Source organism: Bombyx mandarina, chromosome 19 (assembly GCF_030267445.1).
Source record: "Bombyx mandarina strain Sakado chromosome 19, ASM3026744v2".
NCBI classification, from domain to species: domain Eukaryota; kingdom Metazoa; phylum Arthropoda; class Insecta; order Lepidoptera; family Bombycidae; genus Bombyx; species Bombyx mandarina.
The window spans coordinates 11,280,807-11,303,095 of record NC_143225.1 but is presented as its reverse complement, the minus strand read 5'-3'; the positions used below and the strand labels follow the sequence as shown (position 1 = coordinate 11,303,095).

Sequence of the window (22,289 nt, the reverse complement as noted above, 5' to 3'; positions counted from 1 at the left end):
AAACCACAAATAACTAAACATTGAAAAACCAATAATATAATTTAGCGTACATAGTAGATTTTTTTAATTTTTTATTTTCTTAATTGCTAGATTTGAACTGATTTTATAGGTATTGTGTAATCGATGGACCTCAGAATGAAAATAGGTGTTTTGGTTTTAGTAAAATGAATTTTTAATAAAGAAATATAAAAATAGGGCCGTTTGGTAAAATAATACTTAACTGGTTTTGAAATAACACAGTCGAACGTTAAAGTCGAGACACACACCCTAAACTTCGGTATGGTAATACAAACTAAAGAAAACTGTCGAATAATCTAAAGTAATGGCTTTTGGTAGCAGCCGAATATTACTAATCCTTAATTTCGTTTGTATACTTAATTTCGAGAAATCCTTAGATAAATTCAGTCATTAAACTATGGGATGCTAAAGAGATGCATCGTATTAAAGTGGATTTAAGAATCCATTTTGGTGATAAGAATGCTTCTTTTATGAGTTTACTACATTTTATTGTTTGTGCTTAGGGAATACGTTTATGGTTGTCCAAACAACGCTTAAGAAGACGTATTTTCGTAAAGTCCCGTGTTGTTTAGTCCGAAAAAGATAGGGTTGAGACTTCAACATATATACTTAAGATCGATGACCGCTTGTCATTTAAAACCAGGTGGACGATTTGTTATACCTTTAAACAAGCAATTCTTGTATATTAATATATATGTATATAATCTGAATCTCGGAATCGGCACCAACGATTTTCATAAAATTTAGTATACAGTTGATTTCGGGGGCGATAAATCGATCTAGCTACGATTTATTTTCAGAAAATGTTGTTTTATTCATGTTTTCAATAATCAACTCTTCCCGACATCTATTGGCGAATAATAATACTATTTTCCTTAATTGAGGGCAACTAACCGCTTTAAAGACACAACAAGACGGCGTTATCAAAAAAAAAACTGACCAAAGCTCGGTCATCATCTAGTATACAACTATTTACGGTAGCGTAAATTTTATAGTAATCGCAGGTCGATTTGAGAATTGCAACATTCTATTTTAATTGAACAAGACAAATCGAGGTAACGACTTCTTACTTAATGTAAATCAACTTTGGACACGAATTTGATTAAAACGAGGGAAATTGCTCAGCAATGGGAATGTTAGTTGTTAGTTGAAGCGAATGTAATTGAATTGCATTTAAATATAGAACATGCCGTTTGTTTGTTTTTATAATTATAATTTTGTTTTTTTTTTGTTTTCGCGAGTGGTAGACTTAATTAAGATTACTTTTATGGTTTAATCTCGCATTCATTATTGTGATTATATTAGCTATTTTTATTTATTTATTTCATTTACATCAGATTTTGCATCCATATTACACTCATTAACATTTCATTTATACTAGAATTAAATAAAAATTATAACTACCGTCTCGGCCTAAAACAAAATCAATAATAATAATAATTAAAACAAAAAATCAAATAGTAATAATAATAATAAAACAAAAAACTCAAAATTTACATCAAAACTACCTTAACCTTAAAGCTGGTTTGGATCCAGAATGCTCAACATGCACACGTGTCCAGTGTTGCATTATTGGGCAGTCCAGATCCATTCGTGAGGCGAACAGCCGTAGGTAGCTGTTGCGACTGACTGACTAACTAACTGACTGTTAGCTATGGCTTTTCGAAAGCTTTACAATTTTCGTGGTCACGAATTCGTTAAAAGTTGTTTTAATTAGAATGTAAAGAATATTCCAAGTTTTCAGGGTGGTCACTTATTTCCGCCACGAATCCATCCTGCGGCTAAATTTAGCGTTAATATTTTCATTTCTGTTATTTCACAAGTAACTCACGCTTGCCAATGGATTGTAGTTACAATTGTAGCATGTTAAAAATTATTCGTAACATAATATTGTTATTATCACATACATTGTAAGATGTAAAAATAGATTTAAATTTTAAAAATTAATTGTGTGTTGAACGGACAAACGATCCGAATTTTTATATAGTGACTGCGAGTGAACAAAATTGTTTTCAATGTAGAAATAAAAAATAAATGCATATGGTACATCGGTCCTCGCCAAGTCAGTCAGCTGGTCGATTTGATGCGAGACGCTTGCGCTTTCTTAATAACTTTGGCTTACGATAGTAATTATAAAATAGTTTGTAATAGTATATACTGTCGCTTCGTGTTATTGTTTCACGTATCTCCACTCTCTTCTCCTTCTTTGTGTTTGTGCTTTCTGTTCTTTGACAATAAACCGATAGTGTTTGTGCGGACTGTGCGGGTGGTTTAATTTTACAACACTTCACAATTTCCATCCATTAGCCAATTCAAGTAATCTAGTATCCGATATACTGTCTGTATATCAATATACTGTAATATACTGTGGGGGTGTGCCACAATGGTACGTTGGCAGTTACGTTGTTGATGTATTGACATTAAGTATTGACATTTTGTGGAACACCCTGTATATGTATGTCTCTCTAGCGTGTTATTGACGAATTTAATTTATGATCAATCAGGAAAACAAGGAAATGGTAATGTGAACGCTCTTAATGAGTATAGTAAGCGTCGGTTTAATTGCCGTAAAACGCGAAATTAGTGACATGAAACAAACGTTTTATTACGCAAATTAAGCTTGCACCAACATGCTGATCAGTATTGCCGCATCGGGCATATGTACGTGATTGAATTTAATTGTATCTTGATTATGTGATCGCATGCTCCAAAGCGCATGCCACACGTTTCACAACATTCAGCGGCTTCAAACCTGCATTCTGTGCTCATGACAATCGTGTAATAAAAATTAAACCCACAAAATTATAATTTGCATAATTACTGGTGGTAGGACCTCTTGTGAGTCCGCGCAGGTAGGTACCACCGCCCTGCCTATTTCTGCCGTGAATCAGTAATGCCTTTCGGTTTAAAAGGTGGGGCAGCCGTTGTAACTATACTTGAGACCTTAAAACTTATATCTCAAGTTTACGTCGTAGATGTCTATGGGCTCCAGTAACCACTTAACACCAGGTGGGCTGTGAGCTCGTCCACCCATCTAGCAATAAATAAAAATAAAAAAAAACAATACAGCATTACATCTCCCCACAGACGTAGCCTACTGAGTTCCTCACCGGATCTTCTCAGTGGGTCGTGTTTCCGATCCGGTGGTAGATTCTGCGAAGCACTGCTTTTGCTAGGGCCAGTGTTAGCAACACTCCGGTCTGAGCTCACCTACATGTTAGGGCGAAGGTGAAATAGCCTATCAAGGCTATCAGCATAGGTAGGAAAAAAAAGTTACATATCTGGTGGTCGTAGAAGGCGATTAAAGAAATGGCCGGCAGCGTTCTATGAGTATTCTATCAGTGTAATGCGATCGTCAAGCACTTACTGTTGTTAGGGAGTGTAGGTGACCTCGTCCGCCCCTACTCTGACCGGGTTCTGAATTCGGGTGGAGATCGGACGCCGGGTGAGAGAGTGCAAGGACCGTCATTTGGTGCGATAGGGCTCGCGGTCTGATCCCAACATCTGCAGACCATTAAGTCCCACATACTCCGCGTGTCCCCTTAGTCGCGGATACCTCGTAAGAAGTTCGGCCCCTTACCCTAAAAAAAGGGTAGGTGACATTCCATTTCTGTCCCGAAGCAGTCAGGTATTCGGTGTTGAGGAGTGCGGAAGCTACCACACAGAATACTAATGAGACTCAGACCTCGTGTTTCAAGGTTGGCGACGGTATTGATGTTGATATCAAATCGGCTCCTTTTTTTTCCTACTTATGCTGATAACCTTGAGAGGCTATATCAGCTTCTCCTTGACATGTAGGTGAGCTCACGGGGCTCAAACCTTGTGTGTTGCTAACACTGGCCCTAGCTAGAGCAGTGCTTTGCAGAATCTACCACCGGATCGGAAACGCGACCCACTGAGAATATCCGACGAGAAACTCACTCAACTTATCTGGGCAATAAATATAAATAAATAAAAAAACTTGGTAAATCCCGCCGGTACATACCGCGCGACGCGATGTCAATGTCAATTTGACAAAGCCTTTAAATCGTTCAACAGCTACAATGAAATCGAATTGAGATCTAATAAAACATAATTTAAGTCTATTACAAATTAAAGTACCGTGGCTAAACACGTTAGAATAATTAACTCCTCGGTTGCAAATCTTGTGTATTTACATAATTAGATTCGCGCCACTTTCATTGTTGCCGTAATTATATCCAAACAACGTTTTAAGAACTCGTGAATATTCATGTTAAATATGTACTTTCGTTCTTGTAGTCTTTAATTAAGGCGTTTGATTTAACCGACTGGAATTAGATTAGTTTTTCTTTATGGAAATTATAATCGTTTTGCGAAATACGTTTTTTTTATTTGTTTCGCTTTTCGGGATATTAAACTTAATAAAAACTACTGTTAGAGTTTAATTTCGCGTTTTTTAATTATATTATTTACTAGCTGACCCGGCAGATTTCGTACTGCCTCTATCGATAAATAAAAAGCCTAAACTTTTGTATAAAATAAACTTAAAACAAACAAAAAGTATCCGTCCAACGGGGGACACATCAAAGGGAAAACAAAATTGTTAATTTTATTTAATTCCGAGCATTTTCATTTTTATCTAACGTTTAAACCTTCTCTGTACTTCCTACTACAAATAATTCAAGACCAAAATTAGCCAAATCGGTCCAGCCGTTCCCGAGTTTTAGCGAGACTAACGAACAGCAATTCATTTTTATATACATATATAGATTTGTCTCGACTCCTCTTGTCTGAATAATGAGTAGCTACCGTCACACATCACTATAACCAAGCCCGCTCTTAAAACATAATTTGAAGAAGGTTGGAGGTAGCACATCGTTAGTTTGATAACAAAACAAACTGCTATCGTTATAGTCTTCTTTTAAATAAGTTTCCGGGTTCTGAGAAGATATTTATTTATCTAAAGAGTTTCTTAATTCTTCGTCGGTAATCTATACATATAAATAAAATTGGAGTGTCTGTTTGTAATATTGAAATAACCGCTTTTTACTACATGCATGTGAAGATATATACGGTACATACACCAAAATAACATTTTTTACAATTTTTATCTGTCTGTCTGTCTGTTTGTTCCGGATAATCTCTGGAACGACTGGATCGATTGTGACGGGACTTTCACTGATAGGTAGCTAATGATATAATGAGTAACTTAGACTACTTTTCTTAGACTAGCTTCGCCTCGCGGCGCCACCTACGGTACGACAATAATCGCGGGACTCACCTAGTTAATTTAATATAATTGTTTATAGTTCAGTTATCGGTCATGTTTTAACTTGGTTGCGGATATGTACCACCATCCTGCCCGTTTTCTACCGCGAAACCATCATGCGCGGAAACCATGATAGAATGGAGGGATAGCCATTAAAATTTGGACTCCGATCACGCGTTCCAAGGTCGATTACGATGATGTTTCCGCTAAGATTTCTATGGACTTGTGAGCTCGTCTCCTGATCTGACAAGATGTCTATTGATGGCATGCATTGCTATGCGGATGACAGCACGGGGGATGCGCGATATATCGGCCATCAGAGTCTTTCTCGGAGCGCGGTGCAAGAGAGACGATCAAAACTTGTGTCTGAAGTGGAGAACTCTCTGGGGCGAGTCTCCGAATGGGGTGAATTGAACTTGGTTCAATTCAACCCGATAAAGACACAAGTTTGCGCGTTCACTGCGAAGAAGGACCCCTTTGTCATGGCGCCGCAATTCCAAGGAGTATCCCTGCAACCTTCCGAGAGTATCGGGATACTTGGGGTCGACATTTCGAGCGATGTCCAGTTTCGAAGTCATTTGGAAGGCAAAGCCAAGTTGGCGTCCAAAATGCTGGGAGTCCTCAACAGAACGAAGCGGTACTTCACGCCTTGACAAAGACTTTTACTTTATAAAGCACAAGTCCGGCCTCGCATGGAGTACTGCTCCCATCTCTGGGCCGGGGCTCCCAAATACCAGCTTCTTCCATTTGACTCCATACAGAGGAGGGCCGTTCGGATTGTCGATAATCCCATTCTCTCGGATCGTTTGGAGCCTCTGGGTCTGCGGAGGGACTTCGGTTCCCTCTGTATTTTATACCGTATGTTCCATGGGGAGTGCTCTGAGGAATTGTTCGAGATGATACCAGCATCTCGTTTTTACCATCGCACCGCCCGCCACCGGAGTAGAGTTCATCCATACTACCTGGAGCCGCTGCGGTCATCCACAGTGCGTTTCCAGAGATCTTTTTTGCCACGTACCATCCGGCTATGGAATGAGCTCCCCTCCACGGTGTTTCTCGTGCGCTATGACATGTCCTTCAAACGAGGCTTGTGGAGAGTATTAAGCGGTAGGCAGCGGCTTGGCTCTGCCCCTGGCATTGCTGAAGTCCATGGGCGACGGTAACCACTCACCATCAGGTGGGCCGTATGCCCGTCTGCCTACAAAGGCAATAAAAATAAATAATCTAAAGCTATTAAAATTAGTTTTCTCACCTAAATCACTAAACAATTTGTTGGAATGATTTTATTGGTGATATTTTTCTGACTATAATAAACCCTTTAAATTATGCTATTATAGTATAATTTGATTTAAAAGCATGTTTTAAATAATCACTATACTCCTATAATGATTTTTGTCTTTATTTATTAATTAATGTCAATGCTATGCAATGCATTTAGCTTCGTCTACTCAATAATATAATCAAACGTCCATTGAGTGGCGAAGACTCTGTCACTCATTTGTCTGTGCGTTGTTAATTGAATGAATTATTGCGTTTTAATTATGTTACTGTTGTTTATCGAGAGTGCGTAGTTATAGCTTCTAAAACTACACGGTTACTGAGCACAGCTACCTTTGAGGTAATAAATACTATTTTGAAACTTCTAAACAAAATTAGATCCAGTTTGTTTTGCATGAAATTACACAAAAAAAGAAAATATGAAAAATAGAATATACAACTATTATTACATTGAAGTTATAATAAGCTCCTAAACAAGTTTAATCCGAATTGATTTCTTGTTTTGACGTGAAGTCGCACAAAAGACAAGATAAATGCGAAGAATCGAGTTTTTTTATTTTTTTAATACATATATGGGTGGACGAACTTACAACTGGTGTTAAGTGGTTACAGGATACCATAGACATCTATAACGTAAATGCCGCCACCCACCTTAAGATATGAGTTCTAAGGTCTCAGTATAGTTAGTTACAACGGCTGCCCTACCCTTCAAACCGAAACGCATTACTACTTCACGGCAGAAATAGGCAGGGTGGTGGTACCTACCCGTGCGGACTCACAAGAGGTCCTAACACCAGTTATTCGAGTTGGAATTTGAGTTCATTAATCCATTTACTGTAACTTTTTAGCGCATCTAAGTCCGAAATAACTCACAGATACAGCCCTCTAAGTTTCTCGCCGGATCTTCTCGGTATGCGAGATCGATCCGGTGCTAGATTCAACGAAGCACTGCTCTTACTAGGGCTAGTGTTTAGCAACGTCTTTAGATTAGAGCCTCGTGAGCTTACCTACTCATTCGATGAATTTAGTATGACCCTTCGGAGTCACTGGAATAGGTAGAAAAAAGTATTAATAAAAAAAAAATTAAAAAAATATCTTAGGTTGACAATTTTCAAAGGTTATTTTCACAAGTTTTACAGGTTAGTAATTTTCACAGCCCCCTAGGCTAACAACGATTAGGTAGGGAGAAACAAAAGGCATTTGTCTCTGATGTATGAACGGAAGATCTCTGTTACAGTAAATGAAGTGTGATGATTCAATCCACGATCATCGGTTAGCCATATTTAGTTAGCGAGTTTCATAAAGGCCTTCGGTTAATTAAACCCTATAAACATAAGTTATAAATAAAATCGATGTGTCTCTAAGCCTCTTTCAAAATAGTTTTCATAAAATTTCAAGTAACAAGGGATATTTTTAGCCGTCGATAAAATAAGATTTACTGTTTATTTACAATCATAAAGTACACTGTCATCCTCTATGTTCGTTTTCCATTATATTTATATGAACGAGTGTAATAGTCAAAATGAAATTTAGCTTTTGAAAATCATAAAACAATTTAAAAATCGTAATCTTCTTCTTCTCTATATATAAAAATGAATTGCTGTTCGTTAGTCTCGCTAAAACTCGAGAACGGCTGAACCGATTTGGCTAATTTTGGTCTTGAATTATTTGTGGAAGTCCAGAGAAGGTTTAAAAGGTAGATAAATATGAAAATGCTCGAAATTAAACAAAAATAACAATTTTGTTTTTCCTTTGATGTGTCCCCCGTCGGTCTTTTATTTATCGACTGAGGCACTACGAAGTCTGCCGGGTCTAGTCAGCTAGTTGTATATAAAACAGTATTTAACTTTTCGTTCGTGTCGTTTTACTATTCGCCCTCTCTGTGTTAAACATATAAAGTTTTTTTATTGCCTTTTTAGGCATACGGCTCATCTGGTGGTGAGTGGTTACCGTCGCTCATGTACGTCAGCGATGCTAGGAGAATAGCAAAGTTGCTGTTTACTGTTGAGTACTCTCCACAAACCTCGCTTGAAGATGAACTTGTTATATATAGCGCTCGGGAAATGACGTGGAGGAGAGTTCATTACAGAGCCGGATGGTAGATGGTAAAAAGACCCCTGGAAACGTACTGCCAATGAACCCAGCGGTTGCACATAACATGGATGTACTTTCTATACTAATGAAAACGGACTGATAACCTAACCCAGAGAAACAACCCAGTGAGTTGGGTCGCGACTCCGATCTGATTCAGCAAAGCACTGTTTTTGTTAGGACTAGTGCTAGAATATTCTCTCACGTTGAGCCCGTGAGCTCACCTATTAAGTACTACTACCTACTTAACAATTGTTCACGACTGACTTCCACGGTAAAGGAATAACATCGTGTAGTAAAAATCAAACCCGCAAAATTATAATTTGTGTAATTACAAGTGGTGGGACCTCCTGTGAGTCCGCACGGGTAGGTACCACCACCCTGCCTATTTCAGTTTCGGTTTGAAGGTTGGGGCAGCCGTAGTAACTATACTGATACCTTAGAACTCATATCTAAAGGTGGATGGCCGCATTTACGTTGTAGATGACTATGGGCTCCGGCAACCACATGGCACGAGGTGGGCTGTGAGATCGAAAAAAAAATCTGTCTTAATGTTTTTTACGTTGCAAATGTATCTTCTATCTATTGCCGCCGAACTCCGAGTTGGCCTTGATTAATCAAATGACAGTTCAAGTACATTCAACCGTAATAAGATTACATAATTTATATGCACAAGGTCGATAGGGCGTGCCTCCGTCGATATTTTAATCGAATTTAATTGAATCAATGTTTTGTACCTATGAATGTGATATGGCAACACTCGATATGATGAATGGATAACTTTTTTTTATTGCCCTTGTAGGCAGACGATCATACGGCCCACCTAATGGTGAGTGGTTACCGCCCATGGACTTCAACAATGCCAGGGGCACAGCCAAGCCGCTGCCTAATGTTAAGTACTCTCCACAAGCGACGTTTGAAGAAGGATATATCATAGCGCATAACTAAAGAAAATACTATAATATTCGATAGATCCTCACCAGCAAGATTATAATAATATGTTTTAGAAGAAATACTTCTAACGTTAGTCTCACGATAAATTGGTTATGTTTTGTTTTGCATTGTTTCAAAGATCGCAACCCAGAATTGTGCGGTACTTCTGTAGTTGTAAGGATCTTGGCAACACTGTTACTGGCGAATGCATTATAACTGTATTTCACAGAGGCCGTGCGTATATTACGTATAGTGGGCTGGGTGTGGCCTTGCGATAAAACGCATGGTCAAGTCAGGCCCGTATATGCTAGCTTCACTACATAGTATAAAACAAAGTCGCTTTCTCGGTCCCTATGTATACTTAAATCTTTAAAACTACGCAACGGATTTTGATGCAGTTTTTTTTAACAGATAGAGTGATTGAAGAGGAAGGTTTATATGTATAATAACATCAATTAAATAGTGTAGAAATCAATAACAAATTACAGTTTTCGAAGCGAAGCGAGGGCGGGTCGCTAGTTCATTGATAAAATTTACGCGGTATACGTGATTTGAAAACGAAAATAATGAACTCAGAAATGCAGGGAACGTTACGGAATGCACAGATTCATAAACAAACCATATATAAGGAATACAGCCATAGCATACCATACAGGACGAAGGATTTTATGAAAACAATGAACAGACAAACAAGGATTAATAAATAAAAGAAAACAAATTATTTGCAATGCATCTATCTAGCCTAAAGTATCTCGTTGTTGTATAATAGCAATATCTTTTTTAATTGTTCATTTCAATGAGTAATCGGGCCAGACAGTCATTTGACAATAGCACGTCTGTTTATTAATCGGTATGACTAAATAAAAGATCTCAGATACCGTCCAACTTCTCACCATGCACAAGTCATTTTATTACCCTATCTAACTCCTTGGTACTGTCACTGTCTGGTTTTTTTAATTTTTTTTTATTGACCTTGTAGGCAGACAAGCGTACTGCCCACCTGATGGTGAGTGGTCACCGTCACCCACGGACTTCAGCAATGCCAGGGGCAGAGCCAAGCCACTGCTTACCGCTTAATACTCTCCACAAGCCTCTTTTAAAGAAGGACATGTCATAGCGCTCGGGAAACACCATGGAGGGGAGCTCATTCCATAGCGAGATGTTACGTGGCAAAAAATACCTCTAAAAACGCACTGTCGATGAACGCAGCGGTTCCAGATAATATGGATGAACTCTGCTCCAATGGCGGGAGGTGTGATGATAAAAAGGAGATGAGGGGATCATCTCAAACAATTCCTCAGAGCACTCCCCATGAAACATCCCCATCTTGTCTCTTCATGTGCTTCTGCCGTGAAGCAATCACGCGTACCGCCATTCCCATTGTTCCAATTTATTTGACATTCACCTTTATGTCTCAAGACGGGCAGTGGCATTCACTTTGTAACGTCCATAAACTTAATAATGGCAATAAAAATATAAGATACAAGCGGCCCGCTCCAGCTCCGTTCGGGTCTTTAACAAAAATTTCAACGATATCTGACGTTGTTTAATTTTTAAAAATAAAAGAACACTTATTGCGGCATAACTATAATAGTTACACATATGCTGTCGCGACCCTTTTTGTAAATAATAATAATGTGTTCTACAAAGTTGTAGTACATTATTTTATTCTATCATCAATAGTTTTCGCAGGGCACGCGATGTAAAGAATATTTTAGGTAATTTTTTACACCTTGGGTTACATTATTGAAGTTTTAGTAAGGATCCCTAATTTTTTTCAAAAAATATTATGGCCTATGTCACTCGGGAATAGTGTAGCTTCCAAACAGTGAAAGAATTTTTCAAATAGGTTTAGTAGTTTTGGAGCCTATTCAATACAAACAAACAAACAAATCTTTCCTCTTTATAATATTAGTATAGATAGTATAGAAGACTATAGCCTATGTCACTCGGGAATAGTGTAGCTTCCAAACAGTGAAAGAAATTGTCAATTCGGTTCAGTAGTTTCGGAGCCTATTCAATACAAACAAACAAACAAATCTTTCCTCTTTATAATATTAGTATAGAAGTATAGACTACGCAATTCGACTTTCGCGTTGCTGCATCGCGTCCTTGTGTGGCAGAGCAGGGTCGGATCACAACGACCGTTCTGTATTCGCACATGTGATGAGCGCTGCGCTATCATCGCCTCGGCGTCGGTCGCACCGCACTCAGTTCCTGTCGACTCGCTCTTATCGCGAATGCATAATAGTTTCAACCCAAACTATTGAATACTGTTTGTGTTCTGTAAAATAGAGTTTGTTTTAATGAGGTATAAGGGAGCATTACGTTCAATCAACAAACATTTTACTGTGACTATGATATTTAATATATCCCCATTCACTTTTAATTGTAAGAGTTTGCTCGTGGTCTAAAATTCGAGAAATGATAATATTAGGAATCATGTTATTTTCTCGTTCATTGCTAGCTCGACCTCATAGTATAAAGCTAGTTATGAATAAGAAATTCAATAAATGTCACGCGGACGAAGCGGTGCCACTGCGTAAAATTATACCACAATATGACGAGAAACAGTGCCCACAGTGGCACGTAGCTAAGATCTTCATATGCCATTCGATAGTGTAAGCACTCGATCATATATGCTCGATAAAATATGAACAATAAACACAATATATTTACTTATTTCCTTGAAGTTAAACGTTAATTAAAGTAGAGACTAATGGTAGTAGAAATAAAGCTAAACGTGAATAAATCCGATACTAATTTTCGGCCATATTTTCATTCAGATACTTATTTCAGAATTAAAGGTGTATTGACTGTGTCATAATTGATAACCACTGAAGCATGTACAGCAACTTCGTCAAATCAGACCTGGACTGAAGATCAGCATGGTCCACCCTCGTAACTCAAATATATCTCAGATCAAATGCAAGAGTCAACTGCACGGATGATGAAGTCATAATTTTTTTATTTGTAATTTTTTTTATTAGGCTCACAATACACATCACAAGCTAAAAAGATATATAAAAAACACAAGTAAAAAGAAACAAAATCTGGCTTGCAACATAAGTTATGTGTGCACAACATAACAAGACATAATATGAATATAGTGCTGAATTTGTACTACAACGCTCCTTACAATTACGACAAAACAACACGATAACGAAAGCTAATCTAACGTATAATGTAAGGAAAAATATTCACAATATAATACATTAAACAATTACATTAACCTACCTATTAATAACTATTAATAAAAACTTATCTACCTATCTACTATTTGAAAGCTGCGCAACATTTTCTCGACACTTAATATTTTGAAGATCTTTGTCATTCCCTTATCTTCTATTATTTTCATTTCCAAATACCATAGGCAAGGTTTTTGTTATATTGATACAGGATAAGGACCGATGTTCATGCGGAACAATTTCCATTAAGTACACTGCAGGTTCGTTTGCTTATAAGGCAATAAGAAAAGCATATGACATTGTACTGTGATTGATAAAGTACGTGATGCATAATACCCAGCTGTCCTTAAAGAATCTTCAAATGGCGCCATAAGTCAATTTCAATTTGCGTAGGTACTGGATATTTTAAAAATTCTAAGAGCGCCCCAAGACCGCGTCTGAGCCGATTGCCACAAAACCTGTCTGTCTGTATTCGTGTCCCTATAGATCCAGTAATATCCGTAATTGTATGTTATACCACGTGACATTATTGAGAAACATGTATGTTTGAAATTCGAAAACGCGTGTGGTCCAAACAATTATCGTTCAGATAAGCGAACTAACAGCGAGATGTTTAGTATGCCGTTTCAATGAGTATCTGAGTATCAGTTGTGTCACTTTGTTTTGTTAGCCTTTTATGTATTGCTTATTTAATATTCAACTTATTTTTATAAAAAAACTAGCTTTTGCCCGCGACTTCTTCCGCGTGGAATAGTTCACAAATAATGCTTTATTTTAGAACAAATTTACTTAGCATAAAAAAACGTTATAGATCTTAACATATAGACATATTATTATGCTGTCGCGGACTTTTTTTTAATCTTTTAAAGGGGAACCATTCTGTCATATATTATTTTAGCGAAACTTTAACCGTTTCCGCAGCGCACGCAGCGGAAGCTCTCAAAAAGGAAAAAAAACGATTTTGAAACATTCTTTATTGGTGCTCCACGTGTATTGGTCTTAGCGTGATGTTATATAGCATATAACCTTCCTCGATAAATGGGCTATCTAACACTGAAAGAATTTTTCAAGTCGGACCAGTAGTTCCTGAGATTAGCGCGTTCAAACAAACAAAGTCTTCAGCTATATAATATTATCAGCTTTATAATATTAGTATAGATAAACAGAATTTCTGCTATATTTTACTTCTTCTGCTGTTTACCCTATCAAGTAAAATTGGCATAAAATATTTTACTATGAACATATTATTGTTTGGTTTAATATATACTGCTCAAATACCCGCTTCATACCGAATTTCTCGTGAACTGGTCTGGTTTATAGTTTATGAAAAATGATGTCTAAACTAAACTGAGCTACGGAGTATCTGGAAGTCGCATCTCCTTAAAGTTTATACTATAGATATCGCCCTAAAAGCCTCTGCAGACGATAAGTGGTCATTTGTTTACAAAGCATAACCACCGTCCGAAATACCTTGGCAGGTGTTCCCTATCTTGTTCAAAGTGAATTATCATATTTTAGCGTTCACTGGCCGTTTATGGATTTCAATGGTTTTTTTTTTTTTTGGATGGTTGGATGGTTGGATTTATCTAAGAAAGGGCTTTTAGATGTTACCAAACATTCTAAGCTATGTTATTCTGTGTTGGAAGCATGCGTGAATAAATCTCTATATATAAAAATGAATTGCTGTTCGTTAGTCTCGCTAAAACTCGAGAACGGCTGAACCGATTTGGCTAATTTTGGTCTTAAATTATTGGTAAAAGTCCAGAGAAGGTTTAAAAGGTAAAAAAATAAAAAAAATTTTTTTTTTTTTCGTCTGACGGATTCCTTTTTTTTGTTTTATGTTTATATTATACAAAAGCTTAGGTCTTTTATTTATCGATTGAGGCACTACGAAGTCTGCCGGGTCAGCTAGTCATTGATATTTTTGTTGTGAAGGCATATGGTCGTTGTGCCGTGGACTTTGGTAATATTAGACACGTCGGTAGTGCTTTGGATCCTCATTTCGATCTTCGAATCGTTCAAGTGAAATGTTCACTGAAACTCAAGAGTCTAAAGTTGTTTAAAACACGTTAAGCATGCTTTTCCTAAAGTATTACTGGTGGTATGGCATATTATGAGCTCACACTGGCACCTCCATCCTGTATATTTCTGACGTAATGCAGCTCTGCATTGTGATTTAAAGAGTAGGCATCGGCATTTCGGGTTCCGGTAATCGCGTACTGTAATAATAGTGTACTGTAGTTATAGTGTAATTATAGGGCACACATAGGGTACTTAAAAAAAAAAATCGTTTTGACTTGTTTGCTGTTTTAATTTGTTGACTAATTTTGTTGATATGAAGACATTTATAGGAAAATTAATTCATGTCTAATCGACAAGTTTTTCTAATATTTATTTTTTCTAGTATTTGATAAACCTTTTAACCGACTTCAAAAAAGGAGGAGGTTCTTAATTCGACTGCATGTTTTTTTTTAAAGTTTGTTACCACTAAGCAATAAAAAAAAAACCTTTGACTGGGTAATTTTGATAATTATTTTTTTATTAGAAAGCTGACGCTTCTCTTGTGGTCCCATTTCAATTTAGTCCAGTGATAATGGTATCCATGAGAAAGTCATATAAGTCTTAAATTTTCATTAAGTACATGCGCGACAAATAGATGAATAACTCAATAACTCAAATTCACCCCAACCGATTTCGATGGTTATTGTTTTTGGTGCATATTAATTTGTTTTGGAATATCTTTTTATTTATTTATTTGAAGTCGGTCTTTGTTAAAGCATGTCTATTTACTAATATTTAGTTGTGATTCGTTGTTACACAGATGTGCCTGACGGAGTGGATCAGACTGCGTGACGACAAGGCCCGCAGACCGCGCGCGCTTTTCGGCCGAGAGCTCCCGGCTTGGCTCTGGGAGTCTTACCAGGTCGTCGGCGTGTTCCTCTTCGGTTGCGCCTGTCAGCAGCTGACCACCGACGTGGCCAAGTATTCGATAGGAAGACTGAGGCCGCACTTCTTCGATGTGAGTATTGTTAAGAAATGACAAACGAACGTCACATGAGATGTCACTGTCAACGTTGTGGCAAATGTCATTGACATATTTCATGAGTGAAAAAAATTATATAGTCTGCATATCCTGTATCCGGACGCTTGGTTGTTGATCGCGTATTGTACGTTAAGATATAAAAAATAACCTCAAATAAAAATTATAGGTAATTATTTTAAAGAAAAATCAGAAATAAATAGGTCCAGTTAAAAAACAAGCCAGATTTTCACTAAGTATATTATGCGAATAAATTTTATGTACCGTCAATCATAACATGTCTTGTGAGCTGTGTTTGTTTGTTACTCATTCAGCACAATAAAGCAGTAGTGGATCGAAACGGGTTTTTGCTCGAACAGGTTGAGAGATGTAAGTTGACATAGATTACTTGTTATCTCTGTTTCATTATTCCAGAATAATAAAGTCGTAACAACTGAAACAGCGGGGCGTACTTAGTTGAATTATACACGAGAAATTTTTTACTTTTAGGTTTACTTAATTATTCGTTTGGGTCCATGACCCAATGTGGAATATTGCATTATTTATAGTTTTCCATTATTTTTTACGGTACTACTATTAGATTTGAATGTCATTTCAAATTTAACGTTCGTTTGGATGTCTTTTTGGAAGTGGCATTGAATTGCTCGCCTCAAATTTGTTATTTAAAAGAGATAATATACAAAAGTGAATCCAAGGGAAAACGAGATTACAAAAGCAATAACATCCAAAAACATGACGGATAATTGTCAAGTTAAACAAGTAATATCGGTTTTTTCAACGAACCGGTCACGCGATGGGATATGTTTATTTACGTTCCGGGAAATTACTTTTCACTCCTATAGCATATTCGACCTAAAGTCTTGTGCCTAAAGCCAATATCAATACAAAGAGTCCACTAGTTTCTTTCTGCAAATCTCACGCGTTCCAGCGCGCAAGGTCAGGTAACGATCCTTCAAAATATCTGTCTCGCTTTTATTCCAACAACAAAAATAGCCTTGGAGATGATCAGTACATCATACATGTGTCTATTCTCAGTCGTGCCCTTTTCTACCGCAACGTATTTCGTGCCTTACGGCTTTAATTTTAAGGCTGCGATTCCGATGAACTTCATCTCGTCTTCAAACTCGAGCGACGGCTTTATTTTGTCTATAGACTCCGTTACGCTCCCGAATCCCATTGTGTCGTCAGCTCGCCAACTGACACACTCGTGAGTTTAAAAATAACTTAAACTATCAACTTGTTAGGTCAGCAAAAGAAAAACTAAAGTCTAAACAAATCAAAATTATCACCTCTAAAACTATTTTACAGCACAATAAAACGGATCTAATGGAAGATCGTTAAATTACTATAATGTTATGTTTATTGGTGTCGCGATGTCATTTTACGGTCGGTTACTAACAGCAACTATAGGATGTTGAAGATCTTTATTGCCTATACCACACTTCAGGTGGTGGGAAATAGATGTTCACTAGTTTACCTTGATTGTTACGTATTTTTGAAATATTATCATCGTTTTATGAGTCAGTATCCTCCAAAGAACTCATATTGGCTCTATACGCCTGAAGTAATGTGTTCTTGATTTTTTTTTTCTAATTGGGGTTTGTTCATTTTGAATGATGTGAGAAAGATCGTCTCATTTTCATTTTACTTCTGCGTCATCTGCTGTCGAAATAGAGTAATATTTACTTACTTACCTTACGGGCTTGGTACTCAGCCCATTTCAAGAGATCCCTTTTTGCTAAATACGTTTGTATCCGGATAAGCACTGAACTACCCTCATCGATGTGAAAAAATTTATCTCTAGAGCGTGTTTTAGATAATCATAAGCAATTCCAAATGGTGATGATATTAACACTAATAATTGATAATCCAAATATAAATACAGTAGCAAGTTCAAATTGACAGGTGAAAGAGAATTATCTATCTATCTATCTATCTATATATATATAAAAATGAATTACTGTTCGTTAGTCTCGCTAAAACTAGAGAACGTCTGGACCGATTTGGCTAATTTTGGTCTTGAATTATTTGTGGAAGTCCAGAGAAGATTTAAAAGGTAGATAAATATGAAAATCTTTGTAATTACATAAAAATAACAATTTTGTTTTTCCTTTGATGTGTCCCCCGTCGGACGGATTTCTTTTTTTTGTTTTAAGTATATTTTATACAAAAGTTTAGGTCTTTTATTTATCATTTAGGCACTACGAAGTCTGCCGGGTTAGCTAGTTATTTAAATAAGAAAATAATGAGATTCTCAACACTTCGTTCCAGAGTAGATTTTGTCATACATTACTACTGGAAATATACCTCTGCCAACTGTATCGTATCAAGCTATATTTAACTATCTAAACAAAAGACGGTTGGCGGTAACAACGCTTTCTCAGAAGGACTCATCAATTTTTTATTCAGACCTCTTTTAAAATGTACTTTTTTCGAATTATCCAATTAATTTTTTATCATGAGAGGATTCATTAGCTATCTATGGAGAACGGTTTTCTTACGATCGGTACACGTGTCGGTTGTTGTAAAATTTGGTAGTTTATTTAGTGTAATATCAATCATATTATAGGCCACACCGACTGTTTTGCTCTACCTATTCGCTTGTAACCCAAGAAGCTATTGCAGCCTACGCCGAGACGCATTAATCTTTTGTCAACAATAATGTAGCTGCAAAGTTGTATGTAAGCATATTATTATGTGTACGTGCTTACGAGATTTACAATTATCCTTTTGTAACGCAAAACAAAATCAGCCTTAAAGCTTTCGACCACGAATTTAAACGAAACCGAATTAAGAATCAGCGTCTGAATTGCCTAACTTTGGCTTCTTTTGTTTTTAATGTATATTTTTGTCTTTTAGGTCTCTTAGAAATAGATTCATTCTCAATATCTTCGGATTCGTCTTTCCCAAATTCTACTACATATGATTTAGATTCTACTACATAGGTCTTAGTAACAAAAATCAACATAATTACTTCAATGCGCCACGTAGGGCACCAATGACCGATATGGCAGTCGAAGGGTTAAAAGCTGGCAAAGCACCAAAAATATAACGAAAGATGCTAGGAAAAGGGACAGCTTAAACGATCAGAGGAAAAGAAGAGTTCGGGGCGTTACCCGATACGGGTTTTAAATAGGGCCTGTCAGCATTGTTGGTTTTGCAACATCAAAACAAATATCGTTCTCTTCCTTCCTTCTATTATTTTTTTTTATTTTATTTTATTTTTATTTTTTATTGCTTAGATGGGTGAACGAGCTCACAGCCCACCTGGTGTTAAGTGGTTACTGGAGCCCATAGACATCTACAACGTAAATGCGCCACCCACCTTGAGATATAAGTTCTAAGGTCTCAAGTATAGTTACAACGGCTGCCCCACCCTTCAAGCCGAAACACATTACTGCTTCACGGCAGAAATTAGGCAGGGCGGTGGTAACTACCCGCGCGGACTTACAAGAGGTCCTACCACCAGTAAAAAATTCATTTTTATATATATAGATTATTATTATTATTATAATTATAATGAGGGTACAGTAGTTTTGGTCAGTACATTCGGTAAGTCATCGCGTCTTAAAAGATAAAACGCGCGGTGTACTTGGTAGTAAATAACAAAAAAAAAATATTTTTGTTATGAGCGGATCCGCGGGCTCAGCTAGTATGTTATTTTTAGTGTCGTGCTAATGACTTCCGCTGTGGCAATTCAACACTTTGAAACGTTTCGGTTTGAAGGGTGCGGCAGCCGTTGTGACTATACTGAGACCTTAGAACTATATCTCAAGGTGTGTGGCGCATTTACGTTGTAAATGTCTATGGGCTCCAGTAACCACTTAACACCAGGTGGGCTGTGAGCTCGTCCACACATCTACGGAATAAAAAAAAAAAAAAAAGAATTGCTGTTCGTTAGTCTCGCTAAAACTCGAGAACGGCTGGACCGATTTGGCTAATTTTGGTCTTAGAAGGTGTTCCTTTGATGTGTCCCCCGTCGGTCTTTTATTTATCGATTGAGGCACTACGAAGTCTGCCGGATCACTTACTTATTAATATAATTTTAATGATTCTCGTGAAATGCCGAAATTAGGTAGAAATAAATTATTAGACTTTTTTGTTTCAATCAATTCTTTTTTTTTTTCTGTCTATTTTGCACTACAGATGTTACTAGATTTTACTAATATAGTGGTCCCCAGAATAAACTTATTTAAAAGCGACTTAAAAGATTCTTACGTATTTTTGCTTTTTGGTCTCTATATGTCGTGATTTTTTTTTCCATTTTTTTCTTTTGAGCCCATTTTTTCTTAAACTCTTAACAGAACTTTAAAGAAAGTAATGGGGGCGCAAATGGGGTCGTAATGGGGCAGGGGCAAAGGGGGCATTGAGTTGTAAAGTAAGTAACATTAATTGGTATCAAACATTAAATCCCTAACTGCCTATAGTTACAGAAAGTAAGCAATAACCTCATTCGTGTACAGAGAACATTGTAGAACTCCACGATTACCTTATTGTAGCTTTAAATGGTCACTTATCTTATTGCAGTAATAGGCATGTGCTCATAGGTGTTATGTCAGTGCCGATTTAGATGCTTATTGCCTTTAAACTGTTGCAGTTTTTGTTGTATGCTTACTATATGATAAACAATGTGCATTGCAATGAATTTTAAGCTATTGCATAAATTTTATCGCGGGCTTGAGCGCGGCTTGAGAGCGGAATCAGGAAATTCCGTAACGAAAAAAACCTTCCACCCCTCACTACGCCTACTATGTAGCTCGCGTTCAACACATTCAGACGTTGCGCTTGTGTAGCAATGTGTGCAATAGCTTTACCGCGGCAGTCTCCGAGTGCCACACGTCTTTTGTTTTTTCTAAAAGAGTATATCATCACAGATTCCACGACGTTAAGAAGTGTAAGTTATTCTAAACTCCGGCAATAATTAAATTAAAGTACTAAACGTGAGATGAAACCGTAAAAATACTTTTAATTAGATTACAAAAAACGGATTGTTTTGTAAATTCTGATTAAAAATACGCAAGATCGGTTTTTATTAAATTAAAATCGTCATTGGTCATTGAATATCCTTTAATTAAGAAAAATAAGTTAACCAAAATAAAACAAATAAACGAAGTAAATATGTAAGGGGCCATCCATAAAGTACGTCACACGAATTTTAGGACTTTTGAACCCCTCCCCCCCTCCTTGTCACAGGTTGTCACATTTTTATAACCCCCCCCTCCTGATGTGACGTCACACATTTTTTAAATTTATGTATGTATTTAAAAATAATCGAGAGAAAACAGCTATTTTCATTTTTAACTTATTTTTATTAAATAATAATCTAATAAAATCAACATAAAGTCCAACATTTCATAAAACCGAAAAAACAAACGACTAGTTAGAAAATAATAAACGATTAATTATATTAATTAAAGATAAAAAACTTAATTATCGAGTGTCCATGGACTTTGGATCCACTCTTTTATATCAGCTATTACTGGTAAATCAGGCACTTCATTTTCGTTCTGAATTTGAACGTCAGGAACATCCTTAGTGTCGACATCATTCTCTTCCATCCATAAAGCATCGTCATCATTCATTAAACAGAGAATTTCTCGGGCACGTCTAGCCGCAATTCTTTGAGGACGAATTTTCGCTAAATTATTAATAAATATAGATCAATAAATATATATCAAAAAATTATTAATAAATATAGATCAAGTTTGTAAATTTTTAAATTTTTTAATTCACATACAAACTTTGCGTTTTAGTATTTTAAATTTTAACATGTGACGTCACAAAAGTATTGACCCCCCCATGCCCCTTGTCACACGATGTCACACTTCGGTGATACCCCCCCTCCCCATTAACGTGTGACGTACTTTATGGATGGCCCCTAACTAACAAAAAAATCGAATTAAAGCATTTATAGGTTACTATTTAAATTTAGAAGCTTTAAAGCCAATGTCTGTTTCCCAGACAGTAAAATATATTGTGTACATGTCTGATGCGTAGTGTCTATTAAAAGCTGAAGACTAGTGAGGGGATGTTATTTAAAATAATATAAATCGTTAAATTAGTTATTAAGTTAAAATTATGTTAAACTTAAGAAAAATTTACTGGCCATAAATTTTTTTAACTTGGAATTGAGAGAGGGTGCTCTATCCCTTCTCCGCAGCGCGGGTATAGAATATGTATCGCGATCTTAACCGTTGACGTCATTATTTAACGTAATGCGCTATGTCTTTTGCACAGAACTTAAACGTATACTATTTTCTCATTTTTGAATAGATTTGAATGCGGTTTTTTGCGGAGATTTTAATCAACACGCTAAATGTAGTTCTCATTCTGTTATAGTTTCTTTTCATGAGTGTTTTTGCCTTCATTGGCAAATGTGAAGGCGGATCACCTAACGGTCAGCTGTTGTCAGTAGTCACCGTCGGTCATTGACATCAACAATACCAGGGGCACGGCTATATCGCTGTCTCCAGCTGAATACTCTCCGCCCGGCTCGTTTGAAAAAGGACAT

The 22,289-nt window shown here is 36.8% G+C and overlaps 1 protein-coding gene across 1 annotated transcript in view; it reads left to right on the top strand.

The window, feature by feature from the left end:
- LOC114239557 (putative phosphatidate phosphatase) overlaps nt 1–22,289 on the top strand; it is a 157,546-nt gene that overhangs the window by 81,819 nt on the left and 53,438 nt on the right. Inside the window, exon 3 of the mRNA XM_028169844.2 lies at nt 15,560–15,757. Coding sequence (XP_028025645.2) covers nt 15,560–15,757 — 198 coding nt within the window. The remainder of the gene's footprint in view (nt 1–15,559; nt 15,758–22,289) is intronic.